Source organism: Dendrobates tinctorius, unplaced genomic scaffold, assembly GCF_039654945.1.
Source record: "Dendrobates tinctorius isolate UK_male_01 unplaced genomic scaffold, ASM3965494v1 ptg000028l, whole genome shotgun sequence".
NCBI classification, from domain to species: Eukaryota; Metazoa; Chordata; class Amphibia; order Anura; family Dendrobatidae; genus Dendrobates; species Dendrobates tinctorius.
Window position 1 is genome coordinate 50,916,319 of NW_027361696.1, and position 27,692 is coordinate 50,944,010.

Sequence of the window (27,692 nt, forward strand, 5' to 3'; positions counted from 1 at the left end):
GTCCATATGATATATAGGAGGCTGAGAGTGCTGTCTGTATGATATATGAGGCTGAGAGTGCGGTCTGTATGATATATGAGGCTGAGAGTGCGGTCTGTATGATATATGAGGCTGAGAGTGCGGTCTGTACGATATATAGGAGGCTGAGAGAGAGTGGTCTGTACGATATATAGGAGGCTGAGAGTGCGGCCTGTATGATATATAGGAGACTGAGAGTGTGATCTGTACGATATATAGGAGGCTGAGAGAGAGTGGTCTGTACGATATATGAGGCTGAGAGTGCTGTCTGTACGATATATAGGAGGCTGAGAGTGCTGTCTGTACGATATATGAGGCTTAGAGTGCGGTCTGTATGATATATAGGAGGCTGAGAGTGCGGTCTGTATGATATATGAGGCTGAGAGTGCGGTTTGTACGATATATAGGAGGCTGAGTGTGGTCTGTATGATATATAGGAGGCTGAGAGTGCGGTCTGTACGATATATAGGAGGCTGAGAGTGCGGTCTGTACGATATATAGGAGGCTGAGAGTGTGGTCTGTACGATATATAGGAGGCTGAGAGTGCGGTCTGTACGATATATAGGAGGCTGAGAGTGCGGTCTGTACGATATATTGGAGGGTGAGAGTGCGGTCTGTACGATATATAGGAGGCTGAGAGAGAGTCGTCTGTACGATATATAGGAGGCTGAGAGTGAGGTCTGTACGATATATAGGAGGCTGAGAGTGCGGTCTGTATGTTATATAGGAGGCTGAGAGTGCGGTCTGTACGATATATATGAGGCTGAGAGTGCGGTCCGTATGATATATAGGAGGCTGAGAGTGCGGTCTGTATGATATATGAGGCTGAGAGTGCGGTCTGTATGATATATGAGGCTGAGAGTGCGGTCTGTATGATATATGAGGCTGAGAGTGCGGTCTGTACGATATATAGGAGGCTGAGAGTGCGGTCTGTACAATATGTAGGAGGCTGAGAGTGCGGTCTGTATGATATATGAGGCTGAGAGTGCGGTCTGTATGATATATAGGAGGCTGAGAGTGCGGTCTGTACGATATATAGGAGGCTGAGAGTGCGGTCTGTACGATATATATGAGGCTGAGAGTGCGGTCCGTATGATATATAGGAGGCTGAGAGTGCAGTCTGTATGATATATGAGGCTGAGAGTGCGGTCTGTATGATATATGAGGCTGAGAGTGCGGTCTGTACGATATATAGGAGGCTGAGAGTGCGGTCTGTACGATATATAGGAAGCTGAGAGTGCGGTCTGTATGATATATGAGGCTGAGAGTGCGGTCTGTATGATATATAGGAGGCTGAGAGTGCGGTCTGTACGATATATAGGAGGCTGAGAGTGCGGTCTGTACGATATATAGGAGGCTGAGAGAGAGTGGTCTGTACGATATATAGGAGGCTGAGAGTGCGGTCTGTACAATATATAGGAGGCTGAGAGTGGGGTCTGTATGATATATAGGAGGCTGAGAGTGCGGTCTGTACGATATATATGAGGCTGAGAGTGCGGTCTGTACGATATATGAGGCTGAGAGTGCGGTCTGTAGGATATATAGGAGGCTGAGAGTGCGATCTGTATGATATATAGGAGGCTGAGAGTGCGGTCTGTATGATATATAGGTGGCTGAGAGTGTGATCTGTACGATATATAGGAGGCTGAGAGAGAGTGGTCTGTATGATATATAGGAGGCTGAGAGTGCGGTCTGTACGATATATAGGAGGCTGAGAGTGCGGTCTGTACGATATATAGGAGGCTGAGAGTGCGGTCTGTACGATAAATAGGAGGCTGAGAGTGCGGTCTGTACGATATATAGGAGGCTGAGAGTCCGGTCTGTATGATATATAGGAGGCTGAGAGTGCGGTCTGTACGATATATAGGAGGCTGAGAGAGTGCGGTCTGTACGATATATGAGACTGAGAGTGCCGTCTGTACGATATATAGGAGGCTGAGAGTGCGGTCTGTACGATATATAGGAGGCTGAGAGTGCGGTCTGTATGATATATAGGAGGCTGAGAGTGCGGTCTGTACGATATATGGGAGGCTGAGAGTGCGGTCTGTACGATATATAGGAGGCTGAGAGAGAGTGGTCTGTACGATATATAGGAGGCTGAGAGTGCGGTCTGTACGATATATAGGAGGCTGAGAGTGCGGTCTGTACGATATATAGGAGGCTGAGAGTGCGGTCTGTACGATATATAGGAGGCTGAGAGTGCGGTCTGTACGATATATAGGAGGCTGAGAGTCCGGTCTGTATGATATATAGGAGGCTGAGAGTGCGGTCTGTACGATATATAGGAGGCTGAGAGAGAGTGGTCTGTACGATATATAGGAGGCTGAGAGTGCGGCCTGTATGATATATAGGAAACTGAGAGTGTGATCTGTACGATATATAGGAGGCTGAGAGAGAGTGGTCTGTACGATATATGAGGCTGAGAGTGCTGTTTGTACGATATATAGGAGGCTGAGAGTGCTGTCTGTACGATATATGAGGCTGAGAGTGCGGTCTGTTAGAGTGCGGTCTGTATGATATATATGAGGCTGAGAGTGCGGTCTGTATGATATATAGGAGGCTAAGAGTGCGGTCTGTACGATATATAGGAGGCTGAGAGTGCGGTCTGTACGATATATAGGAGGCTGAGAGTGCGGTCTGTATGATATATGAGGCTGAGAGTGCGGTCTGTATGATATATAAGGCTGAGAGTGCGGTCTGTACGATATATAGGAGGCTGAGAGTGCGGTCTATACGATATATAGGAGGCTGAGAGTTCGGTCTGTACGATATATAGGAGGCTGAAAGTGCGGTCTGTACGATATATAGGAGGCTGAGAGTGCGGTCTGTACGATATATAGGAGGCTGAGAGTGCGGTCTGTACGATATATAGGAGGTTGAGAGTGCGGTCTGTACGATATATAGGAGGCTGAGAGTGCGGTCTGTATGATATATAGGAGGCTGAGAGTGCGGTCTGTACGATATATGAGACTGAGAGTGCCGTCTGTACGATATATAGGAGGCTGAGAGTGCGGTCTGTGCGATATATGAGACTGAGAGTGCCGTCTGTACGATATATAGGAGGCTCAGAGTGCGATCTGTACGATATATAGGAGGCTGAGAGTGCGGTCTGTACGATATATAGGAGGCTGAGAGTGCGGTCTGTACGATATATAGGAGGCTGAGAGTGCGGTCTGTACGATATATAGGAGGCTGAGAGTGCGGTCTGTACGATATATAGGAGGCTGAGAGTGCGGTCTGTACGATATATGGGAGGCTGAGAGTGCGGTCTGTACGATATATAGGAGGCTGAGAGTGCGGTCTGTACGATATATAGGAGGCTGAGAGTGGTCTGTACGATATATAGGAGGCTGAGAGTGCGGTCTGTACGATATATAGGAGGCTGAGAGTGAGGTCTGTACGATATATAGGAGGCTGAGAGTGCGGTCGGTACGATATATAGGAGGCTGAGAGTGCGGTCTGTACGATATATAGGAGGCTGAGAGTGCGGTCTGTACGATATATAGGAGGCTGAGAGTGCGGTCTGTACGATATATAGGAGGCTGAGAGTGAGGTCTGTACGATATATAGGAGGCTGAGAGTGCGGTCTGTACGATATATAGGAGGCTGAGAGTGCGGTCTGTACGATATATAGGAGGCTGAGAGTGCGGTCTGTACGATATATAGGAGGCTGAGAGTGCGGTCTGTACGATATATAGGAGGCTGAGAGTGCGGTCTGTACGATATATAGGAGGCTGAGAGTGCGGTCTGTACGATATATAGGAGGCTGAGAGTGCGGTCTGTACGATATATAGGAGGCTGAGAGTGCGATCTGTACGATATATAGGAGGCTGAGAGTGCGGTCTGTACGATATATAGGAGGCTGAGAGTGCGGTCTGTACGATATATAGGAGGCTGAGAGTGCGGTCTGTACGATATATAGGAGGCTGAGAGTGCGGTCTGTACGATATATAGGAGGCTGAGAGTGCGGTCTGTACGATATATAGGAGGCTGAGAGTGCGGTCTGTACGATATATAGGAGGCTGAGAGTGCGATCTGTACGATATATAGGAGGCTGAGAGTGCGGTCTGTACGATATATAGGAGGCTGAGAGTGCGGTCTGTACGATATATAGGAGGCTGAGAGTGCGGTCTGTACGATATATAGGAGGCTGAGAGTGCGGTCTGTACGATATATAGGAGGCTGAGAGCGGTCTGTACGATATATAGGAGGCTGAGAGTGCGGTCTGTACGATATATAGGAGGCTGAGAGTGCGGTCTGTACGATATATAGGAGGCTGAGAGTGAGGTCTGTACGATATATAGGAGGCTGAGAGTGCGGTCTGTACGATATATAGGAGGCTGAGAGTGCGGTCTGTACGATATATAGGAGGCTGAGAGTGCGGTCTGTACGATATATAGGAGGCTGAGAGTGCGATCTGTACGATATATAGGAGGCTGAGAGTGCGGTCTGTACGATATATAGGAGGCTGTGAGTGCGGTCTGTACGACATATAGGAGGCTGAGAGTGCGGTCTGTACGATATATAGGAGGCTGAGAGTGCGGTCTGTACGATATATAGGAGGCTGAGAGTGCGGTCTGTACGATATATAGGAGGCTGAGTGCGGTCTGTACGATATATAGGAGGCTGAGAGTGCGGTCTGTACGATATATAGGAGGCTGAGAGTGCGGTCTGTACGATATATAGGAGGCTGAGAGCGTTCTCTTTTGCACACTGTAGTTTGCTAAAAGTCACACGTTTTAGTGGGAGAGGCCGAAAAATGAACACGTAATAGGGTGGGCCCCTAGAGTCAGTTTCCCTGGTGGGCCCCTAGAGTCAGTTTCCCTGGTGGGCCCCTAGAGTCAGTTTCCCTGGTGGGCCCCTAGAGTCAGTTTCCCTGGTGGGCCCCTAGAGTAAGTTTCCCTGGTGGGCCCTAGGGATCCCAGTCCCACCCTGCGCCTGAAAAAGCGCTGCAAAAAATAACTACAATGCCCAACAATGTACAAACAACATTGTGCCCATATCCAAACTTTCATTTCTTCTTTTTATGGCTTCAAGATTCACAAACCGTAAAATGGAGAAGAGTAAAAGGCGCGGTGAGTGCCCAGCATTACAGAGTCTAGCTCTAAACTCTGGAATTTTCCACTGTGAGGAAACCTGTGATTAGCGTTATCGCCTGTTTCACTTTCATTGTGAGGCGCAATTTACTTTCAGTTTTGAGTCGTTGCTATAAAAGGGAAAAAAGAAACAACGGAAGAGACAGACGACCGGAGGCCGGAGAGGGAGCAGTGCTGTACGGACCCGGTAATCCGCCATCCTGTTCTGTGTCATGTGCTGTGTGGGCAGGAGATGATCACACCCATCGTCCTCACACTCACCCCAGTGATGATGAATCTTATATAGAAACTGAGCAAGATTACGGCAAAATAATCTTGTACTTTTTATGTGGGCACTGTTATATGGGTGCTATATGGCACTGTTATTATGTGGGCACTGTTATATGGGTGCTATATGGCACTGTTATTATGTGGGCACTGTTATATGGGTGCTATATGGCACTGTTATTATGTGGGCACTGTTATATGGGTGCTATATGGCACTGTTAATATGTGGACACTGTTATATGGGTGCTATATGGCACTGTTATTATGTGGGCACTGTTATATGGGTGCTATATGGCACTGTTATTATGTGGGCACTGTTATATGGGTGCTATATGGCACTGTTATTATGTGGGCACTGTTATATGGGTGCTATATGGCACTGTTAATATGTGGACACTGTTATATGGGTGCTATATGGCACTGTTATTATGTGGGCACTGTTATATGGGTGCTATATGGCACTGTTAATATGTGGACACTGTTATATGGGTGCTATATGGCACTGTTATTATGTGGGCACTGTTATATGGGTGCTATATGGCACTGTTATTATGTGGGCACTGTTATATGGGTGCTATATGGCACTGTTAATATGTGGACACTGTTATATGGGTGCTATATGGCACTGTTATTATGTGGGCACTGTTATATGGGTGCTATATGGCACTGTTATTATGTGGGCACTGTTATATGGGTGCTATATGGCACTGTTATTATGTGGGCACTGTTATATGGGTGCTATATGGCACTGTTATTATGTGGACACTGTTATATGGATGCTATATGGCACTGTTATTATGTGGGCACTGTTATATGGGTGCTATATGGCACTGTTATTATGTGGGCACTGTTATATGGGTGCTATATGGCACTGTTATTATGTGGGCACTGTTATATGGATGCTATATGGCACTGTTAATATGTGGACACTGTTATATGGGTGCTATATGGCACTGTTATTATGTGGGCACTGTTATATGGGTGCTATATGGCACTGTTATTATGTGGGCACTGTTATATGGATGCTATATGGCACTGTTATTATGTGGGCACTGTTATATGGGTGCTATATGGCACTGTTATTATGTGGACACTCTTATATGGGTGCTATATGGCACTGTTATTATGTGGGCACTGTTATATGGATGCTATATGGCACTGTTAATATGTGGACACTGTTATATGGGTGCTATATGGCACTGTTATTATGTGGGCACTGTTATATGGGTGCTATATGACACTGTTATTATGTGGGCACTGTTATATGGATGCTATATGGCACTGTTATTATGTGGGCACTGTTATATGGGTGCTATATGGCACTGTTATTATGTGGACACTCTTATATGGGTGCTATATGGCACTGTTATTATGTGGGCACTGTTATATGGATGCTATATGGCACTGTTAATATGTGGACACTGTTATATGGGTGCTATATGGCACTGTTATTATGTGGGCACTGTTATATGGGTGCTATATGACACTGTTATTATGTGGGCACTGTTATATGGATGCTATATGGCACTGTTATTATGTGGGCACTGTTATATGGGTGCTATATGGCACTGTTATTATGTGGACACTCTTATATGGGTGCTATATGGCACTGTTATTATGTGGGCACTGTTATATGGGTGCTATATGGCACTGTTATTATGTGGGCACTGTTATATGGATGCTATATGGCACTGTTATTATGTGGGCACTGTTATATGGGTGCTATATGGCACTGTTATTATGTGGCCACTGTTATATGGGTGCTATATGCCACTGTTATTATGTGGACACTGTTATATGGGTGCTATATGCCACTGTTATTATGTGGGCACTGTTATATGGGTTCTATATGGCACTGTTATTATGTGGACACTGTTATATGGGTGCTATATGGCACTGTTATTATGTGGACACTGTTATATGGATGCTATATGGCACTGTTATTATGTGGGCACTGTTATATGGGTGCTATATGGCACTGTTATTATGTGGACACTGTTATATGGATGCTATATGGCACTGTTATTATGTGGGCACTGTTATATGGATGCTATATGGCACTGTTATTATGTGGCCACTGTTATATGGGTACTACATGGCACTGTTATTATGTGGGCACTGTTATATGGGTGCTATATGGCACTGTTATTATGTGGACACTGTTATATGGATGCTATATGGCACTGTTATTATGTGGGCACTGTTATATGGATGCTATATGGCACTGTTATTATGTGGCCACTGTTATATGGGTACTACATGGCACTGTTATTATGTGGGCACTGTTATATGGGTGCTATATAACACTGTTATTATGTGGACACTCTTATATGGGTGCTATATGGCACTGTTATTATGTGGGCACTGTTATATGGGTGCTATATGGCACTGTTATTATGTTGGCACTGTTATATGGATGCTATATGGCACTGTTATTATGTGGGCACTGTTATATGGGTGCTATATGGCACTGGTTTTATGTGGACACTCTTATATGGGTGCTATATGGCATTGTTATTATGTGTGCACTGTTATATGGGTGCTATATGGCACTGTTATTATGTGGGCACTGTTATATGGGTGCTATATGGCACTGTTATTATGTGGGCACTGTTATATGGGTGCTATATGGCACTGTTATTATGTGGCCACTGTTATATGGGTACTACATGGCACTGTTATTATGTGGGCACTGTTATATGGGTGCTATATGGCACTGTTATTATGTGGACACTGTTATATGGATGCTATATGGCACTGTTATTATGTGGGCACTGTTATATGGATGCTATATGGCACTGTTATTATGTGGCCACTGTTATATGGGTACTACATGGCACTGTTATTATGTGGGCACTGTTATATGGGTGCTGTATAACACTGTTATTATGTGGACACTCTTATATGGGTGCTATATGGCACTGTTATTATGTGTGCACTGTTATATGGGTGCTATATGGCACTGTTATTATGTAGGCACTGTTATATGGGTGCTATATGGCACTGTTATTATGTGTGCACTGTTATATGGGTGCTATATGGCATTGTTATTATGTGTGCACTGTTATATGGGTGCTATATGGCACTGTTATTATGTGGACACTGTTATATGGGTTCTATATGCCACTGTTATTATGTGGACACTGTTATATGGATGCTATATGGCACTGTTATTATGTGGACACTGTTATATGGGAGCTATATGGCACTGTTATTATGTGGGCACTGTTATATGGGTGCTATATGGCACTGTTATTATGTGGGCACTGTTATATGGGTGCTATATGGCACTGTAATTATATGGGCACTGATATGGATGCTATACGGCACTGTTATGTGGGCACTGTTATATGGGTGCTATATGGTACTGTTATTATGTGGGCACTGATATGGATGCTATACGGCACTGTTATGTGGGCACTGTTATATGGGTGCTATATACCACTGTTATTATGTGGGGACTGTTATACGGGTACTACATGGCACTGTTATTATGTGGTCACTGTTATATGGGTGCTATATGCCACTGTTATTATGTGGGCACTGTTATATGGGTGCTATATGCCACTGTTATTATGTGTGCACTGTTATATGGGTGCTTTATGACACTTATTATGTGGGGACAGTTATACGGGTACTACATGGCACTGTTATTATGTGGGCACTGTTATATGGGTTCTATATGGCACTGTTATTATGTGTGCACTGTTATATGGGTGCTTTATGACACTGTTATTATGTGGGGACTGTTATACGGGTACTACATGGCACTGTTATTATGTGGGCACTGTTATATGGATGCTATATGGCACTCTTATTATGTGGGCACTGTTATATGGGTTCTATATGGCACTGTTATTATGTGGGCACTGTTATATGGGTGCTATATGCCACTGTTATTATGTGGACACTGTTATATGGGTTCTATATGGCACTGTTATTATGTGGGCACTGTTATATGGGTGCTATATGCCACTGTTATTATGTGGACACTGTTATATGGGTGCTATATGCCACTGTTATTATGTGGACACTGTTATATGGGTTCTATATGGCACTCTTATTATGTGGGCACTGTTATATGGGTTCTATATGGCACTGTTATTATGTGGGCACTGTTATATGGGTGCTATATGCCACTGTTATTATGTGGACACTGTTATATGGGTTCTATATGCCACTGTTATTATGTGGACACTGTTATATGGATGCTATATGGCACTGTTATTATGTGGACACTGTTATATGGGTGCTATATGGCACTGTTATTATGTGGGCACTGTTATATGGGTGCTATATGGCACTGTAATTATATGGGCACTGTTATATGGGTGCTATGGGCCACTGTTATTATGTGGGCACTGTTATATGAATGCTATATGGTACTGTTATTATGTGGGCACTGATATGGATGCTATACGGCACTGTTATGTGGGCACTGTTATATGGGTGCTATATACCACTGTTATTATGTGGGGACTGTTATACGGGTACTACATGGCACTGTTATTATGTGGTCACTGTTATATGGGTGCTATATGCCACTGTTATTATGTGTGCACTGTTATATGGGTGCTTTATGACACTTGTTATTATGTGGGGACTGTTATACGGGTACTACATGGCACTGTTATTATGTTGGCACTGTTATATGGGTTCTATATGGCACTGTTATTATGTGTGCACTGTTATATGGGTGCTTTATGACACTGTTATTATGTGGGGACTGTTATACGGGTACTACATGGCACTGTTATTATGTGGGCACTGTTATATGGATGCTATATGGCACTGTTATTATGTGGGCACTGTTATATGGGTTCTATATGGCACTGTTATTATGTGGGCACTGTTATATGGGTGCTTTATGACACTGTTATTATGTGGGGACTGTTATACGGGTACTACATGGCACTGTTATTATGTGGGCACTGTTATATGGATGCTATATGGCACTCTTATTATGTGGGCACTGTTATATGGGTTCTATATGGCACTGTTATTATGTGGGCACTGTTATATGGGTGCTATATGCCACTGTTATTATGTGGACACTGTTATATGGGTTCTATATGGCACTGTTATTATGTGGGCACTGTTATATGGGTGCTATATGCCACTGTTATTATGTGGACACTGTTATATGGGTGCTATATGCCAATGTTATTATGTGGGCACTGTTATATGGGTGCTATATGGCACTGTTATTATGTGGGCACTGTTATATGGGTTCTATATGGCACTCTTATTATGTGGGCACTGTTATATGGGTTCTATATGGCACTGTTATTATGTGGGCACTGTTATATGGGTTCTATATGGCACTCTTATTATGTGGGCACTGTTATATGGGTTCTATATGGCACTCTTATTATGTGGGCACTGTTATATGGGTTCTATATGGCACTGTTATTATGTGGACACTGTTATATGGGTGCTATATGCCACTGTTATTATGTGGACACTGTTATATGGGTTCTATATGCCACTGTTATTATGTGGACACTGTTATATGGATGCTATATGGCACTGTTATTATGTGGACACTGTTATATGGGAGCTATATGGCACTGTTATTATGTGGGCACTGTTATATGGGTGCTATATGGCACTGTTATTATGTGGGCACTGTTATATGGGTGCTATATGGCACTGTAATTATATGGGCACTGTTATATGGGTGCTATATGCCACTGTTATTATGTGGACACTGTTATATGGATGCTATATGGCATTGTTATTATGTGGACACTGTTATATGGGTTCTATATGGCACTCTTATTATGTGGGCACTGTTATATGGGTTCTATATGGCACTGTTATTATGTGGGCACTGTTATATGGGTTCTATATGGCACTGTTATTATGTGGACACTGTTATATGGGTGCTATATGCCACTGTTATTATGTGGACACTGTTATATGGGTTCTATATGCCACTGTTATTATGTGGACACTGTTATATGGATGCTATATGGCACTGTTATTATGTGGACACTGTTATATGGGAGCTATATGGCACTGTTATTATGTGGGCACTGTTATATGGGTGCTATATGGCACTGTTATTATGTGGGCACTGTTATATGGGTGCTATATGACACTGTAATTATATGGGCACTGTTATATGGGTGCTATGTGCCACTGTTATTATGTGGGCACTGTTATATGAATGTTATATGGTACTGTTATTATGTGGGCACTGATATGGATGCTATACGGCACTGTTATGTGGGCACTGTTATATGGGTGCTATATACCACTGTTATTATGTGGGGACTGTTATACGGGTACTACATGGCACTGTTATTATGTGGTCACTGTTATATGGGTGCTATATGCCACTGTTATTATGTGTGCACTGTTATATGGGTGCTTTATGACACTGTTATTATGTGGGGACTGTTATACGGGTACTACATGGCACTGTTATTATGTGGGCACTGTTATATGGATGCTATATGGCACTGTTATTATGTGGGCACTGTTATATGGGTTCTATATGGCACTGTTATTATGTGGGCACTGTTATATGGGTGCTTTATGACACTGTTATTATGTGGGGACTGTTATACGGGTACTACATAGCACTGTTATTATGTGGGCACTGTTATATGGGTGCTTTATGGCAATTTTATTATCTGACCATTGTTGGTGGTATTTGACCCCTTCCTACCCTGTGATGGGAATGCCCTTGACAAGTTTTTCAGTCTCTATGACGGGAGGCAGATGCACTTGAAAATGTAGATTTTTTTTTATTTATCCTCCAAAAGCATGTGGATAAATAGTACAGAATCCTGAGCCTGAGGGATTTCATACCACCGCAGACCCCCTATAGACAGTGCAGCTGAGCTGGAGACTCTGAGCATCGTGATGTCCTATAATCACTATGTTCCTGTCTTACAGAAGTAGAAGAAGTAGAACACCAGTGACGATGGCTCCGCTCCTTCCTATGCCGCGGCCAATCTGCCTGATAGAGAATGTTGATGGGAATACGCTGGTTCTCAATAAAGAAGCCGAGAAAATCCTTCTGGAGATCTCACAGCCGGTGGTGGTGATTGCAATCGTAGGAAAATACCGGACAGGAAAATCTTATCTGATGAACAAACTGGCTGGGAGCAGAACGGGTGAGTGATAAAGGCTAGCGCCAAACATGTCCTATGTATGAATAATGTATGATCCGGGGGTTACGGTCACTGATCAGGAGGGAGCGCCGCTCATCTACAGAGGTCACATGTGCGAGACTGACCACTGCTCCACTCATTGTCTATGGGAGACTCGGACATACATGGACATTACTGTTCCACTGGTACAAAGATATACAGGGTGGGCCATTTCTATGGATACACCTAAATAAAATGGGAATGGTTGGTGATATCAACTTCCTGTTTGTGGCACATTAGCCCCTTAATGTCCATGGACGTGCACAGTCCGTCATGGGCGGTTGTAAGTTACCGCACACCTATCTGGCATCAGTCGAACATCACTTCGGCGGATATTAGCTACTCACAAATAGCACCCTTGCAAAATCCAGCTGCTGCAGCATCTCAACGAGGATGACCCAGATCGGCTCGCTGAATTTGCAGAATGGGCAAAACTAAAATTGGAACAGGACCCTCAGTTTGCACAGAACATTATGTTTAGTGAAGAGGCAGACTTTTTGGGGTGGGCCATTTATATGGATACACCTAAATAAAATGGGAAAGGTGACAGTTTTCTTGCGTAGGGTGTCTTGCATTGAAATCTGCTGCAATGACCCGGGTACTGCGTTCACCAGACATCAACACAATTTCTATCCGCTCCTCACGTGTTAAGGCTAGTTTCACACTTGCGGTTTTTTGCGCTGCTTTTTAGCGCAAAAAAACGCATGCGTTTTTTTCCCTATATTTTACATGGGGTGCGCTTATGTGCGCATACACATGCGTTTGTACGCGACGCGTTTGTATGCGCATGGGTTTTTTTGTAGTGTGCGCTCGGGCGCACAAAATGCATCCTGTTGCATTTTTTGTGCGTCCGACTTGCCCCCAAAAAACGCTTGCGCACGCAATGCGTTTTTTTACAGCAAAACCCCCATTGTACTCTATGGGTGCGCATACGTGCGCATTGTAATGCGCACGTATGCGCAAAAAAGCATGCATTTTTTTTAAAAAAGAAGCACCAAAACCCACAAAAAAACGCACACAAGCACATGATGCGTTTTTTCATGCGTTTGTGTGCGCAAAAAACGCGCAACAAAAAAGCGCAAGTGTGAAAGTAGCCTAACCTCTGCGATATGTCAATGGCTGTAAACAAATAGAAACTTGTGAATAACTCATGAAAGAATAAAGTTATGTTAAATCCAAGCACTCCATTGTTTTTCTTGTGAAATTCTTAATAAGTCTGATGTGTCACATGGCCCTCTTCCCATTGAAAAAAATAAAGTTGGATCCAAAATGGCCACCATGGTCACCACCCATCTTGAAAAATTTTCCCCCTCCCATATACTAATGTGCCACAAACAGGAAATTGTTATCTTCAACCATTCCCATTTTATTTAGGTGTATCCATATAGATGGCCCACCCTGTATATATTTTCTGTATCAAAATGGAGGATACTAGAATATACCGCATCTTTATGGAAATAAAGCCACTTCTGAAGAAATGTGCACAAATTGACAGCAACATTTTTTTCTTATATAAATGCAAAAAGGAGAATCTAATTCCCAAAGGACTCTGGATTACAAACCCAATTCTTCATACCTGCAATACCCATTATGCACAAAACCTTTGTCACAGGACTTCTGAGCGACTAAGAAACCATCTTTTATATGTCTCCTACAGCATAAGGAGTAAAGTCCAAGGGCAATTTGAAACTCTGAGGAAAATACAGAAAACACAGATCAAAAATTACAACAATACTACAGCAAACTACTGTCAGGAGGACCGCCAGGCGAGCACTCACCAGCCACTGGAGCAGTCCTAGCAGTGGCGGACAGGAGGCTCTTGAGACCGTGGACTGCAACTCCACTCTGTCCAGTAGCTGAATGAGCCGAGAGCGGTACAGAAGGGCTGGGGGAAACAGTGCTATGGGTAGAGAGAGCGCTGACAGGACCTGCAACACGTGACCGCGGGTCAGAGGGGAAGGAGGTGGAGTGTAGCGTGGGACTGCCAGAGATGACGGCAGAACGCAACAGAGACCCCTGGGCAGAAGAGGGGGAAAGGGTACCACCGGACACCAGGAAATGATGGAGCACGACAGATAAAGATAAATCCACAACAAGTTAAGGTCAGTAAACCGGGTCAGGCGAACGCAGTACAATGGGAGCAGACCAACAGGGATAGTCAGGGACAGCGCCAAAGTAAAAAAAAAACGGGCTAGCAGACAAACAGTACCGAATCAGAAGGCAAACTCAAAACAGGACAAATCGGGTCAGAACAATACAAGCAAACTAGAACGCAGGCACAAGGCACAGGCACACTGGGGTCGACACACTCAGCCCTCAGCCGAGGGCAAAAGTATAACCGACAAAGCATGAACCCACAAAGAGGCTATAAAAAGCCTCAGAGAAGCCAAAGGGAGGCTACCTGGATTAACCCCAGACACTCCAAACAGAGCATAGCCAACAAACCATGACAGTACCCTCCTCTTAATGGAAAGCCCGAACCAAACTGTCAGCATGCACCGTTCGGGCAGGCACCCAAGTCCGATCTTCAGGCCCGTATCCCCTCCAATGCACAAGGTGCTGCAATGACGAGAATCCACAATGTGTTCCACCTCAAACTCCATGTGTCAATCCACCAACACCGGGGAAGGAACCGAACCAGGATCTTCCACTACCGACCCCAGGGGTTTTAACAGAGACCTATGGAACACATCATGAAGTTTCAATGAGGGCGAAAGTCATAACCGATAAGCCACTGGATTAGTTATTTCAATAACCTCATAAGGACCAATAAATTTAGGAGACAGCTTAGTCGAAGGTGCCTTAAGACTGATGTTACGAGTGGAAAGCCATACCTTATCCCCGAGCTGTAAGACCTGGTCCGAGTTTCTTTTCCTATCAGCAAAATATTTATACTGACCCTGAGCTTTGGAGAAATTTTGACGGACCTCTGACGACAGATTACTGAGCTGTTTGACACATCCCTCAGCCCCAGGACATCCCGAGTCCAACCGTGAGAATTCCCCAAAGTGTGGGTTATAAACCCGTAGTTAATTTAAAATGGAGACCTACCAGTAGATTGATTCACCCGATTGTTGAAAGCGAACTCCGCTAGCGGCAGGGCATCACACCAGTCATCCTGCAAAACAGAGGTCAATCCCCAAAGGATCTGTTCGAGGGATTGATTGGTGTGCTCAGTTTGACCGTTACTTTCAGGATGATACGCCAAAGAGAAAGACAAGGAGATCCCCAGCTTTTTACAGAAGGCCTGCCAAAACTTAGCCTCAAACTGTACCTCCCTGTTGGACACCACATTCAGCAGCACACCATGCAAACGCACCACATGTAGAAGAAAATATCTGGACAATGTTTCCGCTGAAGGCAATGCTGCCATAGGTATAAAATGGGCCTGTTTGGAAAACATGTCCACAACAACCCATACCACCGTATTACCCCGGGAAGGAGGGAGATTAGTAATGAAGTCCATGGACAGATGTGTCCATGGCCTTTCCAGGACTGGCAAAGGCACCAATCCCCCAGCCGGCAATGAGGGCTCTTTGAACGTGTTTTTTAATATCAGAATCCATTAAAGGCCACCAAAAAACCCTTGCCATTGCTTCATGCGTAGCTAAAATGCCTGGATGAGCACTTAGCTTAGACTCATGAAATTCCCGCAGGAGCTTGGACCGCAACTGTTCGGGAACAAATAGTTTACCTTCAGGTTTAGACATCGGAGCTAAAGACTGGGCCTACACAATTTCCTGCTCCAGCTCCGATGGAATCTCTGCCACCACCACCCCAGGTTGAAGAATGGAGGATGGCGGCTCAGGGGTGGACAGTGGCTCAAAACTACGTGACAAGGCATCTGCTTTAACATTTTTCGACGAAGGACGAAAGGTGATAGAAAATTGAAAGTGTGAAAAAAAGCGACCAATGAGCTTGCCTGGGAGTTAACCTTCTTGCGGACTCAATATATGCCAATTTCTTATGGTCCGTGATCACAACTTAACAGCCAGGAGTTCCCTATTGCCGACATCATAGTTTCTCTCGGCCAATAAGAAATTCCTGGAAAAGAAGGCACATGGCATAAGATTAGTTAAGGTAGCGGGTCCCTGGGACAATACTGCTTCCACCCCCACCTCAGAAGCATCTACTTCGACAACAAACAGCTTGGATGGGTCTGGTTGTACCAAAATTGGGGCAGACATGAAACACTTCTTAAAAGTTAGAAAAGACTGTTTAGGCAAAGGGGACCAATTCTTGACATCCGCCCCCTTCTACTGTATGTGAGGTCTGTGAGAGGTTTAACTATCTGTGAAAACCCTTAGATGAATTTAGGGTAATAGTTAGTGAATCCCAAGAAGCGCTGGAGTCCCCTAAGCTCTTGGTGTTGAACCCACTCAACTATAGCTTGCACCTTCTTGGGATCCATGCGAAACCCCTCAGATGGCACAATAAACCCAATAAAAGATAGTTCCTGTACAAAGAATGAACATTTTTCAAGTTTGACAAACAATTGGTTCTCTCTGAGTCTCTAGTGCACTGTTTTTAAATTAAGTAAATGAGCATGACTGTCAGGAGAATATATCAAAATATGATCTAAATAAATTACCACAAAATGCCCTATGAGGTCCGCAAAAACCACATTAATACAATTTTGGAAAACAGCTGGGGCATTAGTTAGACCAAATGACATCACCAAATTCTCAAAAAGCCACTCGGACTTGAGGAAGGCCGTTTTCCATTCATCCCGTATCAGAATGTATACCCCCCTAAGGTCAAGTTTGGAGAACCATTTAGCTCCAGAGAGTTGACTACACAAATCCGGAAGTAGAGGAATGGGATAAGTATTTCTCACAGTGATCTTGTTAAGTTCCCGAAAGTTGAGGCAGGGGCGTAAACCGCCATCATTTTTCTTAACAAAAAAGAATCCGGCAGCCACAGGAGAAACAAAAGGCCGTATATGGCCCTTGTGAAGGCTCTCAGCAATATACTCCTTCATGGCCAATCGTTCCGGACCTGACAAATTAAACAACCGGGCTTTAGGCAGTTTAGCCCTGGGAATTAAATCGATGGCGCAGTCATAGGGTCTATTTGGTGGTAAAGCCTCGCCCTCTCATTCGGAAAATATGTCCTCGAAGTCCTTTAGGTAGTCCAGAATAACATCCAGACTGACAGACGACTCAGAAACAGATTTTGCAGGTTCAACACTCAAAGTAAATTTATGACAGGAATTGACAAAGTTAGATCCTGTCACGATCAGGGGTTTATATGACCTTTGGCCGCATATGGCTATCACATGTGCAGGGGGGCTTATCTTAGTTAACCCACCACTGCCACAATGTGATGAAAAACAGCAAGCTAGTTTTGACCTAACAATTTACCCCAGGGGCTTATTTTAGTTATCCCACTGCTAAGTAGAATAGTTTGGAGGGCACCGCCAATGATATCTGCTTATAAGTTATTTAGCAAGAGAGCTCACCATGGGTGTGTAATAAATTGCCAAGACAAGAGAAAAAAGATCAAACCCATACAAAAGGAGCACCTCAATTGCAAAACAACAATATAAGTGAAGTCAATTTAATTTTATTTACAAATATTAGACACAATGTGTAACAAGACTCTAGAGATAATTATGCCAAAAAATAGCTAAACTGTTCAAAGGTGCAAAGAGAGCATAAAGTGCAGGAATATAAAGTAACTGAGGCAGAGAAAGTGTGACTGCTGAGCCCCAGAAGCATGTGGAGCACATGAACAGATATAGTCACCCAGACAATAGTGTGCTCCAGGTTAAATAATGGAGCCAGTGGTGCCAAAAGACATGAGGGGAACAACGGTGTGGGAAAAAAAGTCCCACGCGTATCGCAACACAGGAGGTGGCTTCCTCAGGGAAAGAATAGCTGCCTCAGTTAGTTTATATTCCTGCACGTTATGCTCTCTTTGCACCTTTGAACAGTTTAGCCATTTTTTGGCCTATATATTCATCTCTAGAGCCACTGGACTTATATGGTACTGTATATTTATTACCTATATATCATATCTGGGGAGTTTACTCTTGTTATGATTGATTTCATTTTGGTATAAGATTATATAGAGCCAGTATTATAATTGTGCCTGGGGCTTGGCATTTGTATAGGTCCTTTTGCATGCATTTGATACAATTTTAAATGTTTTTATTGTGTGTGCCTTGTCTTGTTACACATTGTGTCTAATATTTGTTAATAAAATTAAATTGACTTCATTTATATTGTTTTTTTGCAATTGAGGTGCTCCCTTTGTATGGGTTTGATGTTTTTTCTCTTGTCTTAGTTATCCCACTGCTGCCACAAAGTGTTACAAACTGCCAGGATTTATGTATATCCCACTTTCCTGTTCTGCTTTGGAACTTGCAACTCTCCGGCGCCCCCCTTACCCTCAGTGTCACACTTATAGTACAGCAAGTGTGAGTGACTGGTTTGGAGAGGGTCCAGGTATGGACAGTAACACAGAGAAATGGTACTCACTGGGCAGGAGCGTGGCTACAACGATGGAAACCTTGTTCTAGGACCTGCATGAGGGGAGGAGCGACAGCAAAGCACTCTGATGCCCGCAGGACCTTACAGTCATGTGACCGCGCGTCAGAAGGTGGGCAGGGCTTACAGCCAGCCTCCAACAGCACTGATGACAGTGTTTAGAGACACCGCAGGGAGAGGAGAATAAACCGTTGTCAGACAAGCCAGGGGTCATGCACAGGAGATGCAAGTAGAAACCAAGACAGATATCAGTGCAGGGTCAGACAGAGCATAGGGTCATACACAGGACGTCAGTAATAGTACAGAAGGGCGATCACGGAGAGGTCAAGACAAAGCCAGGGGTCATACACAAGAGGTCACGCAGGAACAGAATCACAATCCAAGAGACGTTACCATAGTCAAAACCGAGTCATATACCAATCAAACACACAGGGACAGGAGAGAGCACAAACGAAGCAGGGTCAGCAACACTCAAGCAAGGAGTATAAACGACAGGGAGTAGTGCTCACCTGAAGCTATAAAAACCCTCCCTGGCGTAAAAGAGAGGCTCCTGTTATGAATGGGTGACCGAGGAGGAACAACAAAAAGCTAAGTTCCAGAAAACCAGAGAGGTTGGTCACTATGCAGACTGCAGATCCCTGATCTTAACCACACAACTAACAGTAGCAGTGGACGTTCCTAAGTTGTTCCTAGACGCCTCGTCATCGCCGGAGGACTACATAAACCTAAAGCAAGAAAAGGGAAAACTAACTGTCCTAGAGCAGACCCCAAAGGAAAAGACAGCCCCCACACATGTATTGACGGTGAAGCAAGATGAAAACACATGCACAGGCAGGAAAATAGGCTGAGCAAACGATGGGGCCCGACTAACTAGAAAGGACAGGAAAGGAAAGCCACTGTCTGCAATCTGCCAAAAAACCCTACCAAAAATAATGTCCAACACGTCTGATAGCAAAATTAACCCTGAAGTCACTAGACTTCTACCACTATATCAGCACTCTGAAATATTCTGAAACAGAGCAAAAAGAGGCCAATCTAATAAGGGACAAAAAGGCAAATTGGCAAATACAGATAAATAGGAGTGGAAGTTCAGCATAGCCCCAGCAGGGGCAAGCTGACCACACAAGAAACTGAATTGACCAACAAGCACAAGTGTGAACATTAGCAAAAAACAAACTTAGGAAGACTGGAAGAGAGCTGGAGTCCAAGACCTGAGAAGCAGACTGAATCACCAGCAGCAGGATAGGGCGTCGGCTGTCTTACATCCAGTCTGATACTCCAGAGATCCAATCGTTATCCTTCTCATCAGGTGGCAGATCACTACCACTTAAACCAACATTACTACCTCCTGTCACCACCAGAGGGAGAACGGAAGGAGAACTCTCAACTGGAGGAGCAGAAAATGAGCTCATAACAGGCTCCCCCTATTAACCCCTGCACGATTTGTCCAAAATCCTGAAGAACCATGACACTCAGGTCATTCAGGGAACTGCACCTACGATAATTGGTCGCCGGACAGGCCACTTGTTGTGCACTGGCTATTAGGCCCGCTGCATCGAGGGAATTATAAAGGCTCTGGCCGCAGCTAGACATTCAGCTTATAAAACCCCTTCCGTCACTGCCAGCTAGTCCACCTAGCCCAGAGCACACTTCGCTGCCACCAGCTTCCGATTTCTTTATCAATATTTAAATTAATAAAGGTGTACGAAGCCAAACCAAATTAGTAGCGCAATTAACGTCTAGGCACGAGAATTCGTCATAGAGCAAGGAGATACGAGACTAATAATTTTATATTTTACTCCATAAAAGGTAGGCAGTGTTTACAGAAGGTATAAAAAGATTTTACAAAATGAGACAATTAAATTATGTACAAGGCGATTACAAATAAAAGGGAGTTTTAAAACAGAAATAAACACTCACATGTAACTTAGATCATCTCAAGCAAAACCATGCTGATGGGAGGAGCCATATGTCACAATGCATTGGGGTCTTGGAGCAACAGCGTTCAGGCAGCAACTAACAGGGGGGCTTAGTTGCAGTAACTTATACGTCTGGGCTTGTGACATCACTAAAGGGGCTGATTTTCTGGCTCCATCCCACAGCTCAGAGTTACAGATTTGGTTCTGAAAACTTATAACGATCATATCTTGCAGAGGGTACCTCGTATAGAAACACACATAGTATCATCTTATTCAGCTTGTCGCTGGCGTTTATTCAAAACCAAACACGAAGCATCGGGCTGCCCCGGCTGCGCAGGAATCCACTTCTTGGATTCCGCTGAAGCTAGAATTTGGAAAAACACAGGCTAGGTAGCCCCGTAAAAGCACATTCCAAATATGTACATATTTCTGTCACTCATTGGGCCCGGGTTATGGCCTCTTTAATATTTCCCACACATATGCAAGCACATGGGCTTAGACAAAGAACATTCTTGGTTAATTAGCACTCCTTAGTGGGGAGTGGGAACAGGAAGGAGCAAATGAGGAAAGAGTGTAGTGTTACAGGCTGTGAGTGAAGATGCAGGCAGGGTGAAGGAGGGGGGGGGGTCAAACCCTCACCACTGGCATAGCAGAGTTCAGTATGTGAATGGAAGATTCTGGAATGTTCCGGAAGGTGGGGTAATAGGGAAAATCAAACATGATATTTACATTATCGTGACAGATCCCCACTTGACAATATCTCCCGTTTCCCAGTTAATGACAGGGTTATGGCGTTGCAGCCACGGCATTCTCAGTACCAGCCCAGAGGGCAGATTGTCCAAAACAAAACACCTTAACTCCTCTACATGAGAATAGCCTACTTGAAGCGAAAAAGTTTCCGAAACATAAAGAATCCCAGCTCGGGTGAGGGGAGACGAGTTGATGGCCACGACTTTAAGTGGGGTATTGAGCCTGACTATCCCTGTCTTGCATTGGGAAATAACGCGGGAGCTGATCAGGTTGATGGAAGAACCACTGTCCACCAAAGCTGTAGAAAAAAAATAACAATCGTCCACCAACAGTTCAACTTTTAGCAACATTTTAGAGCATGAGGAGAAATGTACCTGAAGGTCTGGGCAGCTTCCTCAATCACCACCCATACCTAGTCGTTTCCCGTCACCTTGGAGGACGACGGACAGGAAAGACAATCCCTCTTCCAGTGTCCAGGTTCCCTGCAGTAAAAACATAACTGCTTCTCGCAGCGGCGTCTCCTTTCTTTTTCCTTAAGAGTAATGGCGCCAATTTCCATGGGTTCAGATGAAGCACCAGTTCCTTTACCACTGGAGAATAATGGGGTCTCATACTGCATCCCCCTCCTTGCCCGTAGTCTGCAATCCATACATACAGCTTGAATCTTAGCATCCTCCAGAGAGAGGCAGAGGGTGAAGTGCCAGGGCATCATTTATGCGTTCGGATAAGCCTCTCCAGAACAAACCCCACAGGGCAGCATCATCCCAGGAGACTTCCACAGCCCATCATCGGAATTCCGAGCAAAACCACTTGGCCGAATGCTTCCCCTGGTACACACTCATCACTATGTCCTCTGCCAGGCGCACTCTGGTTCATCATAGATATCTTCAAAGAAAGCATCCACGGTCAATCTCTCAGGGGCCGAGGAAGGAAGGGAGAAAGCCAGGGCTTGGGGGGGCCCCTCTAAGTAAGGATATAACAACCTCCACCCTCTGATACTCATCTCCCGAAGAGCGGGGCCTTAAGGAAAAAAAAGATTGCACCCCTCCTTGAAAGCTGTAAATTCCTTCTTGTCCCCTGAGAATGTGTCTGGTAATTTAACTGGCGTTTCTGGGGACACCAAGTCAACATCCCAGCCCCCCGCCCCCAGGTTACCAGCAGAAACAGCCCCTTGCACAGTATCCGCTAATTGTTGCTGGGTGTGCACCATGGTACGATGTTCAATATTAAGTTTCTGAGTCAGGTGAAGGGGATCCATAATCCTCCCACAACCCTGAGTAAGGATAGAGGGAAGCAGCAAAATAAAGTATAAGGTCGGTTATAATGTCAGGGAGACTGCCAGGCGAGCACTCACCAGCCGCTGGAGTGGTCCTAGCAGTGGCGGACAGGAGGTTCTTGAGACCGTGGACTGCAGCTCCATTCTGTCCTGGAGCTGAATGAGCCGAGAGCAGTACAGCAGGGCTGGGGGAAACAGCGCTATGGGTAGGGAGAGCGCTGACAGGACCTGCGACACGTGACCACGGGTCAGAGGGGAAGGAGGCGGGGTCTATTGCGGCACTGCCAGAGATGATGGCGTAACACGACAGAGACCCCTGGGCAGAAGAGAAGGAAAGGGGACCACCAGACTCCAGGGAATGACGGAGCACGTCAGATAAGAGAAATCCACAAGAAGCCAAGGTCAGTAAACCAGTTCAGGCGAACGCAGTACAATGGAAGCAGACAAACAGGGATAGTCAGGGACAAAGCAGAAGTAAAAAAAAAACAGGCGAGCAGACAAACAGTACCGAATCAGAAGGCAAAATCACAACAGGGGACAAACCGGGTCAGAACCATACAAGCAAACTAGAATGCAGGCACAAGGCACAGGCACACCGGGGTCGACACACTCAGCCAAGGGCAAAAGTATAACCGACAAAGCAGGAACCCACAAAGAGGCTATAAAAAGCCTCGGAGAAGCCAAAGGGAGGCTACCCGGATTAACCCCAGACACTCCAAACTGATCATAGCAAACAAACCATGACAACTACGGACCTTTCTCATTCATAACAAGGAAAAGAAACTGCACAGATTGCGCCTCAATTCAGGACTCTATGCAAACAGATACAAAACAAAGCTAAAACCTGACAACTTGGACAACCACTCCATTCCAGACACAAAAGCATCTAACTGTGTCATCAATCTCTCAGATTATAAACCCAACAAAGTAGAGCTGGCCTTGCTTTCTAGAGGACCCTCATTTTGTCCCACTAAGGCCCTAGATAAAACTGAACTCTGCAGTGATATGGAACATTATTTCAGGAGACTGCGCCTGAGGGAAGATTTCAATGATACAGAAGATTCAGAAAACACTCAGACCGAAGGAAAAGGGATTCTAACGACCAAGAAGAGGTCAGACTGGACACCTCCACCTGGACGCACCCTCATTTGGATAAATATATAGATGAAGAGGAAAAAAAAAATTCTCCAGCTTCTATATGATCCAAAAATTTATTTATTTAAAAGGAATCATGTAAAAACAGGTCACATGAATAGTGTAGCAATGCTACACGTTTCGAACACAGTACTGTGTTCTTTCTCAAAGCTTTTTTTTTCCTCTTCATTTGTGACACGTGCTGACTACACGTTCTCCTTGCTTCCACACGCCACGGACTGCCACAGGTGAGCTGTTTTTTTCTCTTTTTTTCTGGATAAATACAGTACGTATTTAGGCTCTTTCAGACATTTGATAAAATCCATCATCATAGACACTAACAGGAGGCAAGCATCCAACATCAGTGCCAAATAGAGAAAGACCATACAGTCTTTAAAAACCAACAAAGAAATCATCATTAAATCTGCTGACAAGGGAGGTGCAATAGTCATGATGAATATGTCAGACTACATGAAGGAAGCAAACAGACAACTGATGGACACACGCTACTACAAAAAATTGGAGTCGGATCCTACACAGGACTATTACAAGGAACTAAACAGGCTTGTATCTTGTCTGCCTGACGAATCCACAAGAGCCGATGACCTGATACCAGAGAGTCCAAGAATAGGGGCTTTCTACACGCTTCCCAAAATCCACAAATCTGTAACTCCAGGGAGACCAATTATTTCATGTGTGGGCACCCTTACTGAGCAGGTATCTGGATGGGTAGGAGGGGGTGTTCTTAAACCCCTGGTAAAGGATACACCCAACTACATTCAGGACTCAACTGACCTATTGAATAAACTAGCAGCAATACGTCCTCTACCAGAAGGAACCATCCTGGCCACCATGGATGTGGAATGTTTGTACTCTTTTATCCCACACCAGGATAGATAAAATGCCTGCAAAGTCTTCATGGAAAACACAGGGACTGATGCTGATTCTCTGGTGAAACTTATAAAATTCATCCTCACCCACAATTACTTTTAATTTGACAACAAGATCTATCTACAGGAGATTGGCACAGCTATGGGAAGTAAAATGGCTCCACAGCATGCATATCTTTTCATGGTCAAGCTTGAAAGCAACTTTCTGTCCTCATGTCCCATCAGGCCTAAGGCCTGCTACCGTTACATTGATGATATTTTAATCATCTGGACGGAGTCTGAGCCACAGCTAAAGACGTTCCATGAACAGTTTAATCAATTTCATCCCACCATCAACTTAACACTCAACTATTACAGCACTGAAATAAACTTTTTGGACACCATCATTAAGCTACAGAACAATGAAATAGAGACATCCCTGTATCAGAAGCCAATCCTCTGTCCAGCATACCTTAAATGGGACAGTTTCCATTCAAAACACATAAAAAACTATTGTCTACAGACAAGCCATCAGATACAATAGTATATGTTCCAACACCTTGGTCGCCACAGAAAGACCTTTTTGAATCAGGGCTACCATCCAAGAACAATTGAAAACTAAATTACAAGAGCCACCAGAATATCTAGGAATCACCTGCTACATTGCAAACCTAAAGATGAAAATAACCGGGTGCCTCTAGTAGTCACCTACAATCCCAATCTGGAAGTGCTAAGGGGAGCTGCACGGAAATTACATAAATCCATATTTCCAGACCGCCCACTACTGCGTTTTATTCAGCCCCCAAATCTAAGAAGGATCATTGTCAAAAGCTCCCTGTAATCCAACAGCTGCAGGAACCTTTCCTTGCAACCAGAAAAAGTGTAAAACCTGTCCATTTATAATGACCACGGACAAGATAAAGATCCCCAATTTACATCAGGACTACAAGATCCCAGGTACTTTCAGCTGCATCACATCTAATGTTGTGTACTTAATGAATTCTCATCGCCACACAATAAGAGAAGAAAGAATGGATCTACCTGTGGCAAAATATTTTTGTATCCCCGGTCATAGCATGATGGACATTAAATTACTTGTATTAAATGGTAACTTTAAATCTCAGAGACAGGAGAGTCTGGGATAAACTTATGACAACCTTTGACACACTCAGTGCAGGAATGAATGTGTCACATGGATTTATGTCTTTTTACATCAATTAAGGAATTTGCTCCTCAGACCTTGTGGGGCAGCACACAACACAGAACCAGACCCCAATCAGAGTACAATAAAACTTTCACACTCCTTGTCTATGAACTGTTCCAATATTTATGGCCACAACTGTTTATCACTCTCCCATAATGATAGTTCAGCTTCAAGCCACTTGTCTTATCTATTGCATTATTTCTGTGCTGTGCATAAATATGTGATTCTTCATATTTTGCATTATTCTCTGCCTGATGAAGAGACCTGAGTAGTCTCGAAAGCTTGCATTTTTTTACCATCTTTTCAGTTTGCCATTAAAAGGTAACAACTATGGATGAGCGAGTATACTCGTTAGGATTCGGTACTCGGCGAGTAATGCGGTACTCGTGGTACTCGAATCCTGGTGAGTATTTCACTACTTGCCTCACAATATTCGGCACAGCCCAGCACAGTCCCCGCACAGCCCAGCACAGTCCCCGCACAACCCAGCACAGTCCCGCACAGCCCGGCATAGTCCTGCACAGCCTGTCACAGTCCCGCACAGCCAGCACAGTCCCGCACAGCCCGGCATAGTCCCCGCACAGTACCTGCACAGCCCAGCACAGTCCCGCACAGCCTGGCATAGTCCCGCACAGCCTGTCACAGTCCCCGCACAGTCCCACACAGCCAGCACAGTCCCGCACAGCCCGGCATATCCTGCACAGCCTGTCACAGTCCCGCACAGCCTGGCATAGTCCCGCACAGCCTGTCACAGTCCCCGCACAGTCCCACACAGCCAGCACAGTCCCGCACAGCCCGGCATATCCTGCACAGCCTGTCACAGTCCCCGCACAGTACCTGCACAGCGCAGCATAGTCCCGCACAGCCCTGCACAGTCCCCGCACAGCCCAGTCCCGCACAGCCCGGCACAGTCCCCGCACAGCCCAGCATAGTCCCGTACAGCCCGGCACAGTCCCCGCACAGTACCTGCACAGCCCAGCATAGTCCCGCACAGCCCAGCACAGTCCCCGCACAGTACCTGCACAGCCCAGCACAGTCCCACACAGGCCAGCACATTCCCACACAGGCCAGCACAGTCTTCACGCATTCCCCACCCAGCACACACTCACAGCCCATTACTTGCATTTCCCATAGACTTACATTTGACTCGCTACTCATTACGAGTACCCGAGTATTAGGAGGTACTCGTAACGAGTACAGCAAATCCGAGTATTTCACTACTCGCTCATCCCTAGTAACAACCACTGAGGACTCTCAATTCTGAATATTTTTCCACTGACACTGGGAACTTATCCTGTAGTCTGCATGAAAAACTCCTGTAAGTAAATAACAAACTGCATCATTCATTGCCATGTACAGAAATTCCTTCTAGAGGAGGATTAGTAAATATTTACATTTCTGTTACTTAAGTTATCAGTGAAAACAGGGAATGATATTGTCACATCCCCTGCAGCAGGAAGAGCTCTCTGCTTCTCAGAAATTTTGCACTAAATGTATTGTTATGT

General features: G+C 44.8%; 1 protein-coding gene across 3 annotated transcripts in view; it reads left to right on the plus strand.

The window, feature by feature from the left end:
* LOC141085375 (guanylate-binding protein 2-like) overlaps positions 1–27,692 on the plus strand; it is a 60,283-nt gene that overhangs the window by 18,446 nt on the left and 14,145 nt on the right. The window contains exons 1-2 of one of the 3 annotated variants that reach the window (XM_073570673.1): positions 5,177–5,301; positions 12,288–12,508. In XM_073570673.1, coding sequence (XP_073426774.1) covers positions 12,316–12,508 — 193 coding nt within the window. In that variant the 5' untranslated portion in view covers positions 5,177–5,301; positions 12,288–12,315. Of the gene's footprint in view, positions 1–5,176; positions 5,302–12,287; positions 12,509–27,692 lie in introns of those variants that run through there. The other 2 variants (XM_073570675.1, XM_073570674.1) reach the window with 2 other exon arrangements.